This window comes from Prionailurus viverrinus, chromosome B2 (assembly GCF_022837055.1).
Source record: "Prionailurus viverrinus isolate Anna chromosome B2, UM_Priviv_1.0, whole genome shotgun sequence".
Classification (NCBI taxonomy): domain Eukaryota; kingdom Metazoa; phylum Chordata; class Mammalia; order Carnivora; family Felidae; genus Prionailurus; species Prionailurus viverrinus.
The window spans coordinates 130,140,478-130,159,061 of NC_062565.1; the positions used below are offsets into that span (position 1 = coordinate 130,140,478).

Genomic DNA, 18,584 nt, shown 5'->3' on the forward strand with positions numbered 1-18,584 from the left:
ATTATAGTAAATAGCTCTCCTCCAGACCATATTGTTTTGAAGCATAGTATCTGTATCAACCCAGAGTGACTAGGCACCCCATCCTTACCCTCCTCTTGGAAAAGTAATACTCATATACACCATCAGTTTATATTATGCCTTCAGATCACATGGTAATAATCAAAAATACAATAGCTTCCTTCATACCTCCCAGATACAAGTAGAGAGTTTGTTCTCTACTAAGGTGTTGTTGATAACTATCGGCCAGTCACGTTCGTTGAATAGACCTCATGTTTAAAGCATTGTGTTTAATGGGATATGACATTTAAAAAGTTTTATTTATTTTTTTTAATTTTTTTTAACGTTTATTTATTTTTGAGACAGAGCATGAACAGGGGAGGGGCAGAGAGAGAGGGAGACACAGAATCGGAAACAGGCTCCAGGCTCTGAGCCGTCAGCCCAGAGCCCGACGTGGGGCTCGAAATCACGGACGGCGAGATCGTGACCTGAGCTGAAGTCGGACGCTTAACCGACTGAGCCACCTAGGCGCCCCTAAAAAGTTTTTTTTAATGTTTATTTATTTTTGAAAGAGAGAGACAGAGAGCGAGTGAGGGAGGGGCAGGGAGAGGGAGACACAGCATCTGAAGCAGGCTCCAGGCTCTGAGCTGTCAGCACAGAGCCCGACACAGGACTTGAACTCACGAACCGCGAGATCGTGACCTGAGCTGAAGTCAGATGCTTAACCGATTGAGCCGTCCAGGCGTCCCAAGGGACATGACATTTTAGACAAAAGGAATTTTCAGCTCAGTCAGAAGAGCATACAGTTTGCATACAGACATACGCCCCACTTAGGGTTCTCCATAGACTAGACATAAATATTGGCTCTCTGGCAAACATGTACAGAGCATTGGCAGAGTCCACAGAGGATAGAGGTGTGGATGGTGCTTGTCCACGAACACGAAGAGCTCACACTCAACGGGTTCACTTTCAGCCTAGGTGGGATTGTCACTCCCAGCTGTCACAGAGTGACCATCTCCTCCCTCCCAAACCCAGAAACCGCATTCTTCGGGGCACAGCTTTAGAATTTGAAACCTTAGGCAGAGGGAAGTTAGATCTCCGGCGATAGGCCCGTGCGGACAGGCGAAGAGCTGTGAAGGTTTATAGCGTGAGAAAGAATGGAGATGCCCGGTGCTGGAGATGAGTTCATGGGCTCTCACCGTGGAGAGGACTTGATCTCTTTGCGTTATGCAGCTGTCTAATCTTACAAAGAATAATCTCAAGAAGTATGTAAAGAGTAGGCCGTTGCCCCACATCACAAGTCAACATAGATTTATATGTTTTATGTTAAAATGAAGTGATTTGCGTGTACCATCAACTTGTATTGTTCTTGCCTCTGACTTTTGTGACTAAGTGGCCTTCTGCTTCAGACCAGGTAGGTTAGGAGAGTCACTGTTGTACATACAACACAAAGACACACATACAAAGTAGCCCCTGGTAAATACTGAGTAAGTAGCTCAGACCATAAATATAAGAAAAGTTCAGTGGCAGGAGGGGACTGTGGTAGGTTTCATGGCTGGGAGAAGATAAAATAAAAGCTTTATTGATTAACTACTATAACTCGAATCATTCTTTTTTTTTTAATTTTTTAAAAAAATAATTCATTTATTTTTGAGAGAGAGAGTGCAAGCAGGGAGGGGCAGAGAGAGAGGGAGACAAATGATCCGAAGTAGGCTCCACACTGACAGCAGCGAGCCCAGTGCGGGGCTCGAACTCATGAACTGTGAGATCATGACCTGAGCTGAAGTCAGATGCTCAACCGGCTGAGCCACCCAGGTGCCCCTCTTTATATATATATATAATTTTTTTAATCATTCTTATGGCAGTTATATATGTGGATGGATGGGATGTAGTCCAAAAAATGGGAGGAATTCTCAGTTTTTACTCACGAGAATGAGAAATGAAACAACAGAGATCATAATAAAATAGGATGCATTCTAATATCAAAGCCCTTTCTTGATCATTCAATAATGGGAGGCTATATCCAGTAAAGGCTTGGTCTTGTCTTAACACTGTCTTACTTTTTTTTTTTAATTGTGTTCCATTTTTAAAGAAATGCTGCTTAGCTCTTTGGACCAGAACTGTATTTTAAGTTATTTTAATTTCAGTCAGCCACTATTAGAAACAATGCAGATGTGAGTACATGAATGAACACCCAGCATCTCCACTTTTGATAATGAGAGACTCAGACCGTTTCTCCTCCAGTTAGGCAAAATCTTGTGAGAGGCTTCTGTTCTTAGGTATGAATTATCGTTTAACGGATTCCAACCTTTGTCTTTTCAAAATTGTTACCTGTGTTTACATGTCAAAACAAATTTGATATTTGGGGGGATTCTGTGCCCTCTGTACCTGTAGTTGTGACACTGTTTGAAAAGGTCAGAGGAAGTTACTGAGAAACGGGAATTGTGTTCCTGGGAGAGCTTGAGAGTATTTTAATAGTAGAAAGTAGTGTATTCTTCAGTGTGTTGTGCTTCCCGGAAAGGATTCTACAGTGTCTCCCTTAGCTTAGAAAATTACTGATGTTTGACCACAATGAGACAGAGCTCATAATCCTTTCTGGTTGAGGGCATGAGTTCTCCTGAGAGAAGGTCTCTCCTCAAAGGGTATGAAGGTCGTGGAGTCCAGTCATTGCCTTGCTGTCAGCCCCCTGGCGTCACATGCAGTGGGCTAACCAGCCATACCCAGGTGCCCTTCCGTTTTGTTAAGTTTAAATTGAGCCCTCCTGCCCGTATCCTCACCCGGCAGCCTCCGGTGTCACGGCAGGTGTCAGCCCCTGGCAGTGGACATTGGCGCTCCTCCTCAGCACAACTTCATCAGAGTAACTTGGGCAACCTGTTTTATCACAGGAATGGTATATGTACGCAGACAGTGCGCCCCAGTTTGGCTTTCGGCCTTGGTACCTTTGGTCCTTCTTCCCCCCAGCTGTGCCCCCCCTGGTGTAGAACCCACACTGGTTCCCAAGGGCCAAGCAGCCGCGTGTTTGTGTCACTGTCGCCATATGTCTTGCTCCTTCCGTTTATATGGTGTCTGTCTGTATCAGTGTGCTTCTGTTCACTTTCTCATTTATAGAGAACACTGAAAACCACCCTGAAACACCGGCTCCTGCTCCACCTCCTCCAGCTCTTCCTAGGCCTAAACCCAAACCTAAACCCAAAAAAACACCGGGGCCTCCAAAAGGGGCTGCTGCTGGGGTAAGCCCCAAGGGTGACGAAGTGCCTCCTATTAAAAAAATTACCAAGGCTCCTGGTAAGCAGGCCCCCGTCCCTCCACCCAAGCCAGCAAGCCGAAACACGACCCGAGAGGCTGGTGAGTATGCCCCCTGGGGGCTCGAGTCTAGGGTGTTTGGCTCTGGGTGGGGCTGATTGCTTCCAGAAATGATGGACTTTTCGGTGTCTGGTGTCTTAGAATGTAACACCGGTGGATTTAGTTTTGACATAGACAGTACACAGGAGGTTCCTTTGTTGCCGTCTCTACCAAAGGAAAGTCAACCAGTTGATTAGTTGACCTCATTACTTTTTGCGTGAAGAGACCTCTTTCATCCTAACGATCCACTATCTGTGTAAGAACCAGTGCAAGGATTCAGGGCATCATATGCCTGATGAATGGCCGTGATCTGATAGCACATTATGTACACATCGCCTGGCCTTCTGCCTATTTCAGTTTATGGGTGGCCTTTTGGCTTGAGTTTTCCTTCCAAATTATCTTAAGTTGCACAGAAGAATACGACACTTACATCTTTGACGTTTCTGCTGGCTCTTAGTATCTTAAGTCTTTCCGCACACACAGTCATTTCTCTACTGACAAATGCCGAAGGATCCTATCCGGTCAGCCCCACGCCACCACCCTCTACGGTGCAGTCACAGCCATTTCAATGGAGTTGAGAGCCACCGGCTCAGTGTCCACCCTCCACGCTATTTTCCAGACTTCAGTGTATTGTAAGCAACAGCGTCCTAGAAGTCCATTTACGAGTCACTAGAGCACACTGCCAGAGGTGGTTTGGGGGACCTACGGTAACTGCTTGTAATGTGTGTCCCACTTTCCGTTCAAATCAGAGACGCTTAATGCAAAGTGGAGCTCCCAGTTTTCCCATGAAGTAGAGTAAAGAAGCTTCCAGGTCCACCAGCTTTAAAAAGGACAGTCATCAAAGTATACACGCTAAATGGGTTTTCCCATTAACACATGCAAAAAATTCTCCTGTGGTAGCAAACCTTATTTTCCTTAAAATCAGCAGCAGCTTTCTTGCCATTGGCTACCAGAATATGCCTTCGTATTGATCTTTTTCCCTTCATCGTTTATACCCATGATGCTCAAATGCGGAGAAGGGCTTAGTTGACAGTATAACGGAACTCCAAATACAAATAGGTATTTCTCTACCTGTGCTCCTCTCTTCAACCTTCGACCTTGAGTGTCTGAGTGTTTGCTAAAAAGCTCTGAAATGAGATGTCTCAGAACATTGTGCTCACAGTGCCTATGGGCCATTTCCTCAGGCACCAGCTGCCCTTCCCAGGTCAGCGTCCATTCTTGTTGGTATCTCTGTGTTTCCCAGACTGCCTTGCAAACCCTGCAAGCAGTGCTTGAAATGAGGCAGGCAGTGATCCACTTCTTAAACAAAAGCCCACATCACCCCATGCTTGGGAATTGCACAGACTTTCCCATTTCTTGTGCCCCATGTGGTAGCAGCTCACGACTGACTCGACTTAGACACTCTCTTACTTCTCTCAGAAGAAAGCTGGTGACTAATGCCAGGGCAGGGGACAGCTTGCATGAGAGATTTTGACTTATTTCCAGATATTTTACTTGAAGGCTTATTTATAGATTCTTGATCTTCTAGGAGAATACTACAGTCATATTATTATCCATTGTTTTAAAAGAGGTTCCACTGGCCCATAGTGTGAATAACAGCGTTGCTCTTCTCTCAGGCCATCACAGAGAAACAGAAGTTGCATTGAACTACACCAACAAGCCAGTTGTGCAAGGATACATACTTTCATCAACTGCTGATTAAACTCCTTCAGAATCCAGCTGATACTCCATCTGTAACCCTTTAGAGTTTTTTACATAGCACCTTTGTTTTACTTGAATAATGTTGTTGGCCTTCCAGAAAAGTAACTCCAAATACTACTCTTGATTTGTAGTCAGATGAGTTAAGTTCCTGTAAAAGCTATCAACTAAGATTCTTCTTCAATTCCTAAGTTAGTATAGACCTCCAGATAACCAGATACTGGCTTAGCACATTCACCTGCTTGGTGAGTGAAATAAGGTCATATCTCTGGTATTTTTTTCTTTCTCATTGTTACACACAGTGTAAACACAGAAGTATTTAACGGAGGAGAGATAGCTTTACTTTTTTTAGTCATGGTCTTAATTCAGGGTAACTTATGTAACACGGTTGATTTCAGCAAAGTCTTGTCATTTTAGAAGATACATAAAGAAGTATCTTGAAAAGTGTGACTTGAAGTTCTACTCCAGGCATTGCAAAACCTGTCTTTTCCTTTAAGTGCAGCTAAAGTTACCTTGGCTGTTACAAAAGAAAGAAGTTTCTGTAAAAAAAAAAAAAAATATATATATATATATATATATATATATATATATATATCTAGATAGATAGATAGATAGATAGATACACATATATACACATATATATCTCTCTCTATACATATAGAGAGAGAAAGAGGTATCTATCTCTATATTTATATCTATCTATCTACCTATCTATCTAATACACATTGATATGTGAAATGGATTCTGTTCGGTTTACCTAAGAAAATTGAACATGTTTAGACATCAAATCCTTAGATCTTTGTTGGGAAAAATACATTTAGAATGGACTTAGATAGTAAAAATATGCTTAATACCTTTGTCTTATTAGGAAGTGAAGATTGTTAGCTTCAAAGAAGTAGTGTTAGCATGCCCAGACTTGGGGTAGTATGAATTCTAGTTGTGTGTATCTAAAATAATAATGCCCCCAAGGAATAGAGGTTTCTTTTAAGCCTGGATCTTGTCACCAAGTGAAACTCACTTTTTTAAAGTATATCGGAGTTGATGACGTCTTACATCTCATTGTTTATTCCCTTATTTGTTCTTTATCTCTTGACCCTCCCAGCCAACTTCAATAAAGTTATAAGCATAAAGGTAAGTTACAGTCACATCTGTTGTGGATGGGCTCCATAATGCTAACAAGGAGGTATTTTCTAATAGTTCTACGGACAATAGTTTAACCCCTCACGGAAAAGAACACATCACATTACAATGGAAGAAGCAATTAGGAGAAATTTATAGATAGTAAAGGTCATGAAACAGGAGACTGTGTCTCCCAAAATGATACCCAAAAAAAGCAGAGTTAAGCTTTGTTTTCCTGCAAATGGTTTGGTTGAAGGCAGTCCCATCCAAAAGTCAGACTATCCTTCTAATGGCCACAACCATCCTCTGCTGAAGACCTTCTAGGAACAGAAGTGGCAAGGAAGATTGGATTTGTGAAAGTGTCACAAGATCTGAGAACGACACTTCTTTGTCTTCACATTATTCGAATGCTCCCCATTTAGAAATTTTTTTTGCAAAAAATCATCTTTTCTGCCTTTTGATATTTTGAAGAGGACTTGTTTTTCATATGTGGCCATATGTTTTTACTCTGCCCCATCACCACTGTAGACGGAGGTGTGGGCCAGCCTGGCCAGCTTCTCTCTCTGGAGCCATGGGGATAACTGGTTTGGAGTTGAGTACATTTGTTTCTGGTCCAGAAAGGAGCTAGAGGCACATACTGGGGCCGTTTCTGAATGTGGGCCACTCCACTCCCAAATAGACATCACAGAACATGTATAATTTGTGATGAGTACAAGCTGTCTGTACCCAGACAGCTGTTGTCTGTCTTCTGTACACTGTAATGTTCCTTCTTTGGAGCATACAAGGGCTTATTCAGGTGACCTGTAGGACAAGGAGCGTTTCCCTTTGGCTGGGCCCAGCTAAAAAAAACTAGAGGGACTCCTTGGTCTCTTTAGGAGAGGACTCTTGTCCCCTAGGGTTTTGCCTTCAGCATCACTGGCTCCCTCCTAGATTCGAGGTAGGGAGGGGGCAGAAAGTAAAACTTATCATTATTAGCCTATTTTCTTGTATTCAACAAATGTTCACATTTTGAGGAGAACATCATGATTTGACAATTGCAACTCGTTCGTTTATTTAAAAGGCTTCTTTGACTTTTAATGCAAAATCTCTCTATTTTAGCTGGTTCCTCTCATTCAAAAAAACCAACTGGGTCCAAAGCATCAGCTTCACCATCGACTTCCTCCACCTCATCTCGTCCTAGAGCTTCAAAGGAGACACTTTCTAGCAAAACAGGGACAGTGGGAATCACAAAGGGCAAGAAAAAAACCGGCAAGCAGCCAACCTCTCGACCGTCCTCAGAGGCAACCACTTCGGGCACGTCCGACCTTAGAGGAGACCCTTCTGAGACGAGGGTGGAGAGTCTCAAACCCGAGCAGACCGTCCCTGGGACCGATGAGCGGACCACAGGCAAACCCGAGTCTGCGGTGCCTCTACCCCCTGTGGCTTCACCCCCTGCTCCCCCCGCCCCTCCACGTACTCTCGAGGCGCAGTGCACTGTTGCCCCAGACATGCCTGTGGTCCTGGTCAGCGATGGAGCTGCCCTGCCCGCCCCTGCCTTAGACCCGAGTCAGCTTCTCTGGACTGAAGAGCCAACCAACAGAACCACTGTCCTCTCAGGCGCTGGCTTAAGTGTTAGAGAAAATGCAAAATGGTGAGTCGGGGCATAAACCCCCATGTTCTGTCTGTATCCCCTGTTAAGTTGAGTACTGAAGATCACTGAACCACTCTCTTGGAGATGAATGTGGAACCGACTTGGTGACTGTTAGGTAAACACACATGTTTTTCATAGCCCTGCCCCAGGAGTGTCATAGGCAACTGAGAAAATGACAACTGTCCTCATGACAGGCACCACTTCAGATCTTTGGCTTTTAAGTATATTTAGAGCCTGCTTCATCCCTGCTCAGCAGCCCCTTTTCTTTTCCTTGGACAGTTCCCTTTGCTTTCCTAAAAGCAGTTACTTTAAGTCTTGACTACTTGTGTCCAGATTGCTCACCCATTCCTGCCCACGAGTCATTTAGCCTTCTCTTCCTCTAAGAAAATAAAGACCATCAGGTAAGAATGCTCTCAGATTCCATCTCCTTTTCCTCTAGCCTCAGAGCGGGCTCCCTTTCTTGCTTCCTCAATTCACCACCCGACTCACATGTTAACCTCCCCTCTGACACATTTCAGTGCTCATCCAGACAGAATCGTTGTTGCAGCTACTCTCCTCTGGCAGCCCTTTTTTCCTACCCATGGGCCAGGACTAAACCGTATATCTGTTTGCCAGTATATCCCCAGCAACCAGTGCAGAATCTGGTATGCCACAGACATGACGTCATCCAGTTGCCCAAGCCAGAAACCTGGGATTCATCCTAAGGGTCCTCATTCTTCTTCGTTCCCTGCATCTAATCCCTCACAAAATCCTATACGTTTTCTACTTAAAGACAAAAAAACACATTAGCTCTCCTGTCCCTTGGGTATGAAGGGAGGGCTGTCTGGGTATAGTAGACGTTATAACCAATTCTGTCCAGGGAAGCGTTAGAGCTCTTAAATCCAAACTGTTCTCTCCTATTTCTGAGAATAAGACCTAAATTCACTCTTGTGATCATTTTAATTTAGTATGTTCTCTTTCAAAAAAAAAAAACCTGTCATGTTAGGACTTAAAAAAAGTAGTACATTAAGTTGATTTGGATCAAGAGACTATCAGCATTAATTATTCAATTGCTGATAATAATCACCTTCATTTATTGAATAGTTATTTAATGTCAGGAACTGTCAAGTTACCTTTAGTTCACATAAGTCTTCTGAATATCTCTGATTAATAGACAAGAAAACAGACTCTGAGAGAGGTGGCAGAGTTAGCCCTAGATTCCCCACTCAGTAGGTGGCAAAACCAGCAGGCACACTCAGAGTTGCATGTCAAATTCCATGCTCTAAGAAATTCCATACGTTTCCAAAGCAATTGCTTCTACTTCTGCAGTTTCATTTGTGTTTGTTTCTTGTTTTTTGTTTTTGTTTTTCTCCTTTCGAGCAGCGTGGTTGGAAGGAAAGCCAAGGCAAGATAAACAAATGTTAAATTACCAATTATTTTATTTGTTGGACATTTTAATAAACAATATGGGAGAAAACATTGAAGTGAAAGACTGTGATGTCCTCAATACTTCCAGCACATAGTAGGTTTCTTCATTTATTTACAGTGAGTGTTTTCCAGCACTGCAGTGAATTCCAACCTTTAGAATTCAAGAATCTCTTTTTCGGTGTATATTTTCTGCTTGTCTTCTATGTGCTGGGCAGTGCACTCAGCACCAAAGACACAAAAGTAAGCAAGACATTATAGTCAAAATTAGCTTTTACCAAAGTAACGTCCAACACACAGGAAGTACAATTGTTTAAGACAGGTCTGAATAGATTGGGTGTATGGGTTTATTATTCAATAAACTAAAGAACAAGGTGCAACAAGGTGACTCCTTAGATAGTCTCAGGCAGTGAGAGAGTGCACACACAAATGCGACTTGACTGGCCAGTCCACTTCCTCAAACATTTAGGGAAGGCCCTATGTTGTGCTAAGCACTGTGCTGCATGCGGGGGGTGCTCAATGTCAGTCTTCAGCCCAAGTATGCGTAAGACCGTCAGACAAAAGAGGTGAGTGTCTGTTCTCCATTTCCACTGGACCTGTGATCAGAGAGCAAGCTTAGGACATCATTAGACATCTAGGTATTTATAATATATTTTCCTGTCACTCCAAATAACTGTAATCCTTTCCTAGAAGAGGACATCAAGATTTTCTTTCTTCTCTGTCTATTCTTCAAAGTTAACTTTTTAAATTACAATTCATCCCACAGGGGTGGTTTGTTTGCTCTTGAGTTAATGAGCCTGGAATAAGTAGTCTCTCAAATTTTTTTCCAAATTCTTTCTTCCGTTTTTTTTTTTTCTTTGTTTCTTCTGTGTTTAACTGATTATTTCAGTTAGAATTTCTAGCTCTTAGTCACTTGCTTTACTTAGAACTTTCCCTCGGTTATGTTTAGTCAACGAATGTGTGAAAATTCTGTCATCTCATGAAGAGGCTTCTGTTTGGAATACAAATATCAAAGCTTCAAGGAAGATAAGTGGCTATGTGTAAAAATATCTTTCTCTATTCACATATTGCTGGGTAGTAACCGTGTGGTAGATTTCTATTTATTGGCAACTTCATTAGTATCATATAGGTCTGGGATAATTTAAGGCAGACACTAATACGCCCACCTGGAGCCCATAACCAGAGGGGACTTGACTGTGTTCAGTCCATTTCCACAAACACTTTTTGAGTTCACTGTTTCATCCAATGTGCCCAAGAAACTTAGGGGGCAATGAGTGCCACGTCATGAGTTGACTGATACAAATTTGGAGTTTAATATTTAATATTAAGTTAATTATAATTTACATAATATGATATTAATGTAACATACACCATCAAGTATACATAACATTTAATAGGTAGATTAAGAGTCGTAAGTCTGAGTTCTAGACTGGACTTGATACCTCGTTCTGGGTAACACACACCCATGGTTTTCTTGGGTTCCATGAATCATAACTTATCTGGCCCCTTATACTGTAGAACAGTTGTAAGTTGTGAACGTATGCAGAAGTCTTTGAAAGTTACAAACCACTATAAAATACAAATGGTGACATTAAAAAGGTAGATATCACAATTAGTGAAGAATGACATGAGCAAACATCAAGCCTCAGCCCTAAAGTATCTTTTGTTCTGCTCTTCAGAATGTGTTATTAATTGACATGTCTATTGAATGTGCTGTGGTCACCCACAATGGCAGACTGTTCAAATAGGGATGGCCTCCAGTGCCAATCCAGTAGACATCCAGGCTGGGAAAAGTTTTCCCATATTTAAAATGAGATTTCACACTGTAGAAACACTATGATTCCTCAACAAATTAAACTTAGAATTACCATGTGATCCAGCAATTTTACTACTGTGCATGTAGCCCAAAAAAAAAAAAAAAAAAAAGTAGGTACTCGAATAGATAAATAAAATGTGGCACAGTGCAATATTATTCAGAATAGCCTTAAAAGAAAAGAAATTCTGGCATATACGAAAACATGGATGAACCTGGAAGATACGCTAAGTAGAAGTTAGACACAAAAAGACAAATGTTGCATCATTTCACTTATGTAAAGCACCTAAAGTAGCAAAATTCATAGAGACAGAGAGTCAAATGGTGGTTGCCAAGGGCCAGGGGATGAGAATGGGGAATTGTTGTTGAATGGGACAGCCTCTGTTTGGGAAGATGGCAGAGGTTCGGAGGCGGTCGGTGGGGATGTTTACACAGCAGTGTAAATATACTAGGTGCCACCGAAGTATACACTTCAAAATGGTTCAAATGGCAAATTTATGCCGTGCATATTTTACACAATAAAAAATGAAATGTCGCATTTTCCCCTTTGAAAATGAGAATTTTGGCTGTTGGAGTTTTCTAACAAGTGCAAAATAGAGGACTTTTAGAGTGCTTAGACTTCTCACCACAGAGTACCTGTCAGTACCTTAGATTCTGACAGTGTTTACCTATTTTTATTACTTAAATGACTGCTTTTTGGTTTTGCAAGTTAATGTAAACAGTAGGCACGTGTTTTGCCCAAAGCAGTCTTTCTGAAGTGTGACATTCCAAATAGAGATTCTATCTATATCAGAAGGCAATTTGGGGATTTTCTGCTTCTTAAAATGAAGGTTACGTTGGTTTTGATATGATATGTTTTTCATGTAAAGCATTTTTTTAATTCGAGTCTGTGAAAATTGACAGTCTTCATATATTTATAGTAACTTTATTTTTTTTTAATATATGAAATTTATTGTCAAATTTGTTTCCATACAACACCCAGTGCTCATCCCAACAGGTGCCCTCCTCAATACCCATCACCCACCCTCTCCTCCCTCCCACCCCCCATCAACCCTCAGTTTGTTCTCAGTTTTTAAGTCTCTTATGCTTTGGCTCTCTCCTACTCTAACCTCTTTTTTTTTTTTTTTCCTTCCCCTCCCCCATGGCTTTCTGTTAAGTTTCTCAGGATCCACATAAGAGTGAAAACATATGGTATCTGTCTTTCTCTGTATGGCTTATTTCACTTAGCATCACACTCTCCAGTTCCATCCACGTTGCTACAAAGGGCCATATTTCATTCTTTCTCTTTGCCATGTAGTACTCCATTGTGTATATAAACCACAATTTCTTTATTCATTCATCAGTTGATGGATATTAGGCTCTTTCCACAATTTGGCTATTGTTGAGAGTGCTGCTATAAACATTGGGGTACAAGTGCCTCTATGCATCAGTACTCCTGTATCCCTTGGGTAAATTCCTAGCAGTGCTATTGCTGGGTCATAGGGGAGGTCTATTTTTAATTTTTTGAGGAACCTCCACACTGTTTTCCAGAGCGGCTGCACCAGTTTGCATTTCCACCAACAGTGCAAGAGGGTTCCCGTTTCTCCACATCCTCGCCAGCATCTATAGTCTCCTGATTTGTTCATTTTGGCCACTCTGACTGGCGTGAGGTGATATCTGAGTGTGGTTTTGATTTGTATTTCCCTGATGAGAAGTGACATTGAGCATTATTTATAGTAACTTTAAATCAGAGACTCTTACCAAGCTTAAATAATAGAAAATTATTACATCCATACACATCTTCTATAGAGTCTTTTCTTCTATAGAGTCAACTTAGCTTCCACCTTTTCCATCTCGTGTTACTAACATATTCCTGTGAGAGGCAGTTTTACAAATGGGGAAACTAAAGCATCTCAGAGAGGATCTATGATTTTTTTTGACTTGACACATTGGCTGTGATAAAAGTAGGAAAATTCATGTATCAGTGCAGTGGTATATGTCATCACCCTTCTAGGTGCTGGGCTACAAATCAGTATGAATGAATCCCACTTGCGAAGGAACTCTTAGGGTCGGGATGGCAGACGAGTGAATGGTGATCGAGGTGTACTCACTGCTCCAATGGGGTTGTCCTCAGGTCACCTTAGGAGCCGGGAGGCGGGGCAAGGATCTAGACGGACGGCCAGTGAAAGATTCCTGAAGAAGCTACGGCTTTAGCTGAGACTCGAAGGATGAGTAGGAGTCACAGGTACAGGAGAAGTGCAAAGTCAGGTATCCAGGAACTTCTAGTGCATTGTTGTTTCCACTGAACCCCCACTGCTACAGCCAAATCAGTTTGCAAAATACAGTTTTACCATATTCACGTACTAAGTATGTCAGATGTCAGGTAGTCATTCCTTTTCATTTTACAGATGAAGAATCTCAAACCTCGAGAGTGAAGTGATACAGGGCTATCTGCCATTTCACTGTCCTTAGCTGCCTATGCCTGCTTTCTGCTTTCGCAACTCGAAAGATGCTCAGGAAACTAGAGCTCCTTCTCGTGGTATTGGTGTTGCCCTGAGGGTTGCTCCGAACTTCACACCACTCCTGTGTTGTTGTGCCTTTAGCAGTTTTACAACCAAAGATGAGCCGGGGAAGGCGGCACCTCATCTGCTGACTCCTGGGCTGATGGGAGAATCTTCCGGATCCTTCAGTGCCCCGGAGGATGAAGGCCAAAGGGAATACCAGGCCAATGACTCTGACTCCGATGGGCCTGTCTTGTACACTGATGATGACGATGATGAAGAAGATGAGGACGAGGATGGCAGTGGGGAAAGTAAGACTTGTGTTCAAGAGGTGGGGAGGAAAGTGAGCGATGGGCAGAAGCAGGTGCACTTTGTAAAGAACAAAAGCCATGGGCGATCAGGCATCTGGTGTTTTCTTTCCCCCCATATTCTTTTCTCGTATTAGAAATGTCCCTGTTCTAAGGTTTAAATTTTTTTTTAATGTTTATTTATTTTTGAGACAGAGAGAGACAGAGCATGAATGGGGGAGGGTCAGAGAGAGGGAGACACAGAATCTGAAACAGGCTCCAGGCTCTAAGCTGGCAGCACAGAGCCCGACACGGGGCTCGAACTCACAGACCTCGAGATCATGACCTGAGCCGAAGTCAGACGCTTAACCGACTGAGCCACCCAGGCGCCCCTGGTGTTCTAAGGTTTAACTGCTGATGACAGGCCTTTCCAGATGAGGATTCCACGGGGGCCAGAGGATCAAGTCTTTGTCTATGAGGAAGATACGCACATTTGTATTTGTACAAGGAATCAAAGCTTTCTAATGACAGAGGCCGTTTCCAAATGATCAGAGATGGCCCTTCCACCCTGAGGTCTTTCTTGAATGGAGAGCATAAATTCAGGATTCACTGGATTACTTATTGGAGGTGTTTGAGACTTCCGGTCAATTTTATACTAGGATTTAAAGAGAGGGGAGGGAGGAATGAGTCAAGAATGACAAATACCTTTGAAGAATTAAAAATAATCACTCTTCCACAGTAGATGAGATAGGATGCCTTCTAAGAAGGAATGCCAGTTACAGTAGATTAAGCCAACCATTCATATATAACTTCAGGAACTAGAAAGTGCTTTTTTGTTTTTGTTTTTTTTTGAACTTCTGAGCATCATGACTTAGGAGGAATTCACGATGGAATTGAATTTATACATGGTGGAAAGCTATTAATGATTGAACATCAATCAGTTTGTCAGGTTCCTTCTAGTTTGTACTAAACAACAATAGCAACAAAATCCTCGTCATCCACCTGGTATTAACTCTCCTCTGTTGAGACATTAGGGATTCTTCCTAATTAAGGATTAAGACACTGCTACCATCAGTAAACCGTCTCCAGTGTGATTTCTGAGTGGAGGCAAGAAGACAAGACTTTACAGTGCAAATAAAGGAGCTAAGTTTTTAAGACTTAAAAAAGAAAGCATTACGCAATCAGTAATTTCCACGATACGCCATCTCAGCAAAATAAACTTCAAATACCACTTTCCAAATGATGAGGTGACGCTTGCGAGTTTTTTCATGGTGCCCCAACATTTTTTTCAGAACATTTTTAAAAATAGTCCTTCAGTTTTCCAAAATGAACTACATCCAACTCAAAACTGGGTTTGGGTTTGTTTTTTTTTTTTTTTTCTTTTTCCTGAGGTTAATTAAAATTCCACTCTTGCATGTGGATAAAGAATTTCTTCTGGACTCTGTTTAAAGTCCACGCCATGTGTAACCTGAGTGCTGCTTGCTAAAAGCCTCTTTGCGTTTCTTCCTTCTCCAATCCTCAGGTGCTTTGGCAAGTAAAATACGACGAAGGGATACTCTTGCTATCAAACTTGGCAACAGACCATCTAAAAAGGAACTAGAAGACAAAAACATCTTGCAGCGCACATCTGAAGAGGAGAGGCAGGAAATCCGGCAGCAGATTGGAACCAAGCTCGTCAGGTAATGGCTGAAATCTTAGTACAGCACTGACCAATCCATACTTTTCTCCCCACTGCGGTTTCCTGCCCGACAGGGATCATTGTGAATTCCTTGGGTGAGGGCACGCATGGCCTATGTCGTTTTCTAAACTTGGTCCTGATGGTGAACCACTCAAAGAGCTTGCCCTTTGGTCCAACCAGTCAGTGGCTTTGGAGTCACCAAAGCCCGAGCCAAGTGTCAAAAAACGTTTGCAGTTAAGGACCAGTTAGTAAACAATTCCGGGTTTGCTGGCCAGAAGGTCTCTGTTGCAGCCACTCAACTGTGCTGTTATAGCATGAAAGCAGCCATAAACAATACGTAGACAAATGGATGCAGCTGTGTTCCAATAAAACTTTATTCACCAAAACAGGCAGGGAGCTGGATTTGGCCTGCAGGTCATATTTTGCCCAACTCCTGGCCCAATCCACAGACTCTCTGGTGTTCCTGTGATTGCCATGAGGTTCTGCCCTGTGGGCCTTGAGATTGTAGAAATATTAGTTAGCTTCAGTGTCCAGCTCCATCAAAGCCAGGTAACTATAGCCCCTCCTATCAAAACCTCCCCCTTTTAACTTGAAATAAATGGTTATCCGGGGCGCCTGGGTGGCTCAGTCGGTTAAGTGTCCAGCTTCGGCTCAGGTCATGATCTCACGGATTGTGGGTTCGAGCCTCACATCAGGCTCTGTGCTGACAACTCAGAGCCTGAACCTTGCTTCAGATTCTGTGCCTCCCTCTCTCTCTCTGCCCCTGCCCTGCTCATGCTCTGTCTCTGTCTCTCAAAAATAAAAACGTTAAAAATTTTTTTTTTAAAAAATGGTTATCTGATTTTTCTTTCTGCCTCCAGCCATTGTAGGGTTTCTACTTTTGCTACCAGTGACTTTGGAAGTCCATTTAACTGGCAGCTTTTTTGTTTTTGTTTTGAGAGAGAAAGAGAGAGAGAGGGCACAAGTGAGCGAGGGGCAGAGAGAGAATCCCACAAGGGACAGAGAGAGAGAGGGAGGGAGAGAGAGAGAGAGAGAAGCGGAGCTCACCCAGAGCTCATGCTCAACCAAAACAGGGCTCATGTTCACCACACGTGGGGCGCAAGCTCACCCAAAGTGGGGCTCGTGCTTACCCGATGTGGGACTAGAACTCATCAACTGTGCGATCATGACCTAAGCCGAAGTCAGATGCTTAATGACTGAGCCCCCCCCCCCCCGCCCCCCGGGCGCCCTTAACTGGCAGCTTTAATAGAAGCGAGTGCCAAAGCCTTGTTCTCCATGATCACTTTAAGCATATTTAAGTATGAGCTATTTTGCTGACTTCTCCCACTCTGCGCCAGTTGGGAGAAGGGAGTAGTCTGAGATCCCAGGGCAGGATTTGGAGGTGGAAGAAATCCCTCTCCTTGCTTAGAAGTAGAAGATTTCTGTGACTGTGTCATACCTACAGGGCTGGCATGTGGGGGTTCTGAGGCTATTATCTGTTTGGCAGATGGGACCAAGCAGCGGCTTGGGGTGGATAAATGAGATGATACACTGAAGGCACTAGAGTGCCTGGATCGTAGCAAGCACTTAATAAAATTAAATATTTTTATTATTGATTTAAATAATTATATATATATGTTAAACAGGTAAAACATTCTTAAAAATTAAACCCAAAAGCGGCAACTTTGTTCAGTATTTTTGAAGAACAACCTAACAGTGTGAAAGAAAAAAAAAAGGAATTGTGTAGCAGTCTATTGTTTTACGTGGTAATTGTTTTACATGGTGAGGTCATTTGAGAGACTATACAAGAAGGAAATAATCCAGAAGAGAAAAAAAAAAAAAAAACTATATATTTTACAAAGATGTTTATTTCAAGGCTATTTATAGCAGTGACAACTAAAACAAACCAAATGCTCAAAAACAGGGCGCTGATGGAGAACCTTGTGAAGTAAGCAGAGAGCAGTGATTTTCCAACTGCCTCATCAAGGATGTCTTGGAGGCAACACTCTGGCTTCTGTGGGGGGGATCCAGGGCAGTGTGGGTGTGTTTGGGGTGGGACTCGAGGGACTCCTTCATCCCAGGCTTAACCATCCAACCAGAACGGCTTCTTCTGTCTGTTTGATAAAAGGATCCTGCCCCCACCCCTAAAAGTTTGAGAGCCTCTGAAAGTATGCACGTAGACCACATCCAGAAAATATTTTTTCTGAGTAGTTTTAAATATGTAAATTTTGCAGAATTGTTTCTTTACAAATATCACACATCTGATCACTGCCGTTAAAGATAAATCACCCATAGTCCCTACCTTAGGGGACTCCGTGTGTTGTGGAAGAGACAGACTGACATACTCCTTGGTGAGGTCATGTGACAAGCACCAACATCTAGGTCAAGAGAACTGGGTGTGAGACCTTGCTCTAACTTTCACTAGTACCTGATATTCAGCAAGTGACTTAATCTGTTATTTTCTCATTTGTAAAATGGGAACTGGCTACTCCCTTGCTGAGTTGTTTTGAGGATCCACGATAATGTAAGTTAAGCACCTAGCACAGCACCTGGGACTTTAAGAGTATGAACTAACAAGAGCTATGATTATCGTCTTACCTTTATTATTACTTGTGTGGTAAGTGCTCTAATAGAGGTGTGATCTTTGTATGACTGCTGTATAGGGGCAGAGAATTCACAGGACAGGATAGGACAGGTCAAACACCCAACCGAAGGGTACTATTTTAGTCATTTGTACGATTTCTGTAGGTAGAGAAAGAGAGAAAGGTATTCCTGAGGGAGGAAACCCCATAAACAAAAGAAGGATGATGTCTTTGGTGGATGAGAGAGTGCAGATGTGTAACAGGGTACATGGCTGGTTGGCATGGTAGTTCACTGGGTTCTTTTGTAAGCTCAATTATGCAAGTTACTTCCAAGGTAGCTCTGATGAAAATTAAACTTTAACAAAATTTTTAATGAGGTCTTTAAAATAACATTGATTTCAGTTCCTCACGCCATTTCTGCCACAGCTGGAACATTTATAATTCATGGTATCTTTAAGTAAGATTACATCTCATATACATTAGTTTAATTTGTGCAAACTCAACCTACCTCCGGAAGAAATTTTTTCTGTAATTAACAACAAATTAACATTGTAAACAAGACGAAGAAAAGGTAT

The 18,584-nt window shown here is 42.4% G+C and overlaps 1 protein-coding gene across 6 annotated transcripts in view; it reads left to right on the forward strand.

Annotated features, from left to right (window-relative positions):
• The window catches only part of PHACTR2 (phosphatase and actin regulator 2), a 132,123-nt gene that overhangs the window by 72,404 nt on the left and 41,135 nt on the right, over window positions 1-18,584 (forward strand). For 2 of the 6 annotated variants that reach the window (XM_047857872.1, XM_047857875.1), the window contains exons 5-8: window positions 3,106-3,342; window positions 7,255-7,786; window positions 13,586-13,794; window positions 15,293-15,449. In XM_047857872.1, coding sequence (XP_047713828.1) covers window positions 3,106-3,342; window positions 7,255-7,786; window positions 13,586-13,794; window positions 15,293-15,449 — 1,135 coding nt within the window. The remainder of the gene's footprint in view (window positions 1-3,105; window positions 3,343-7,254; window positions 7,787-13,585; window positions 13,795-15,292; window positions 15,450-18,584) is intronic. The other 4 variants (XM_047857874.1, XM_047857876.1, XM_047857877.1 and 1 more) reach the window with 3 other exon arrangements.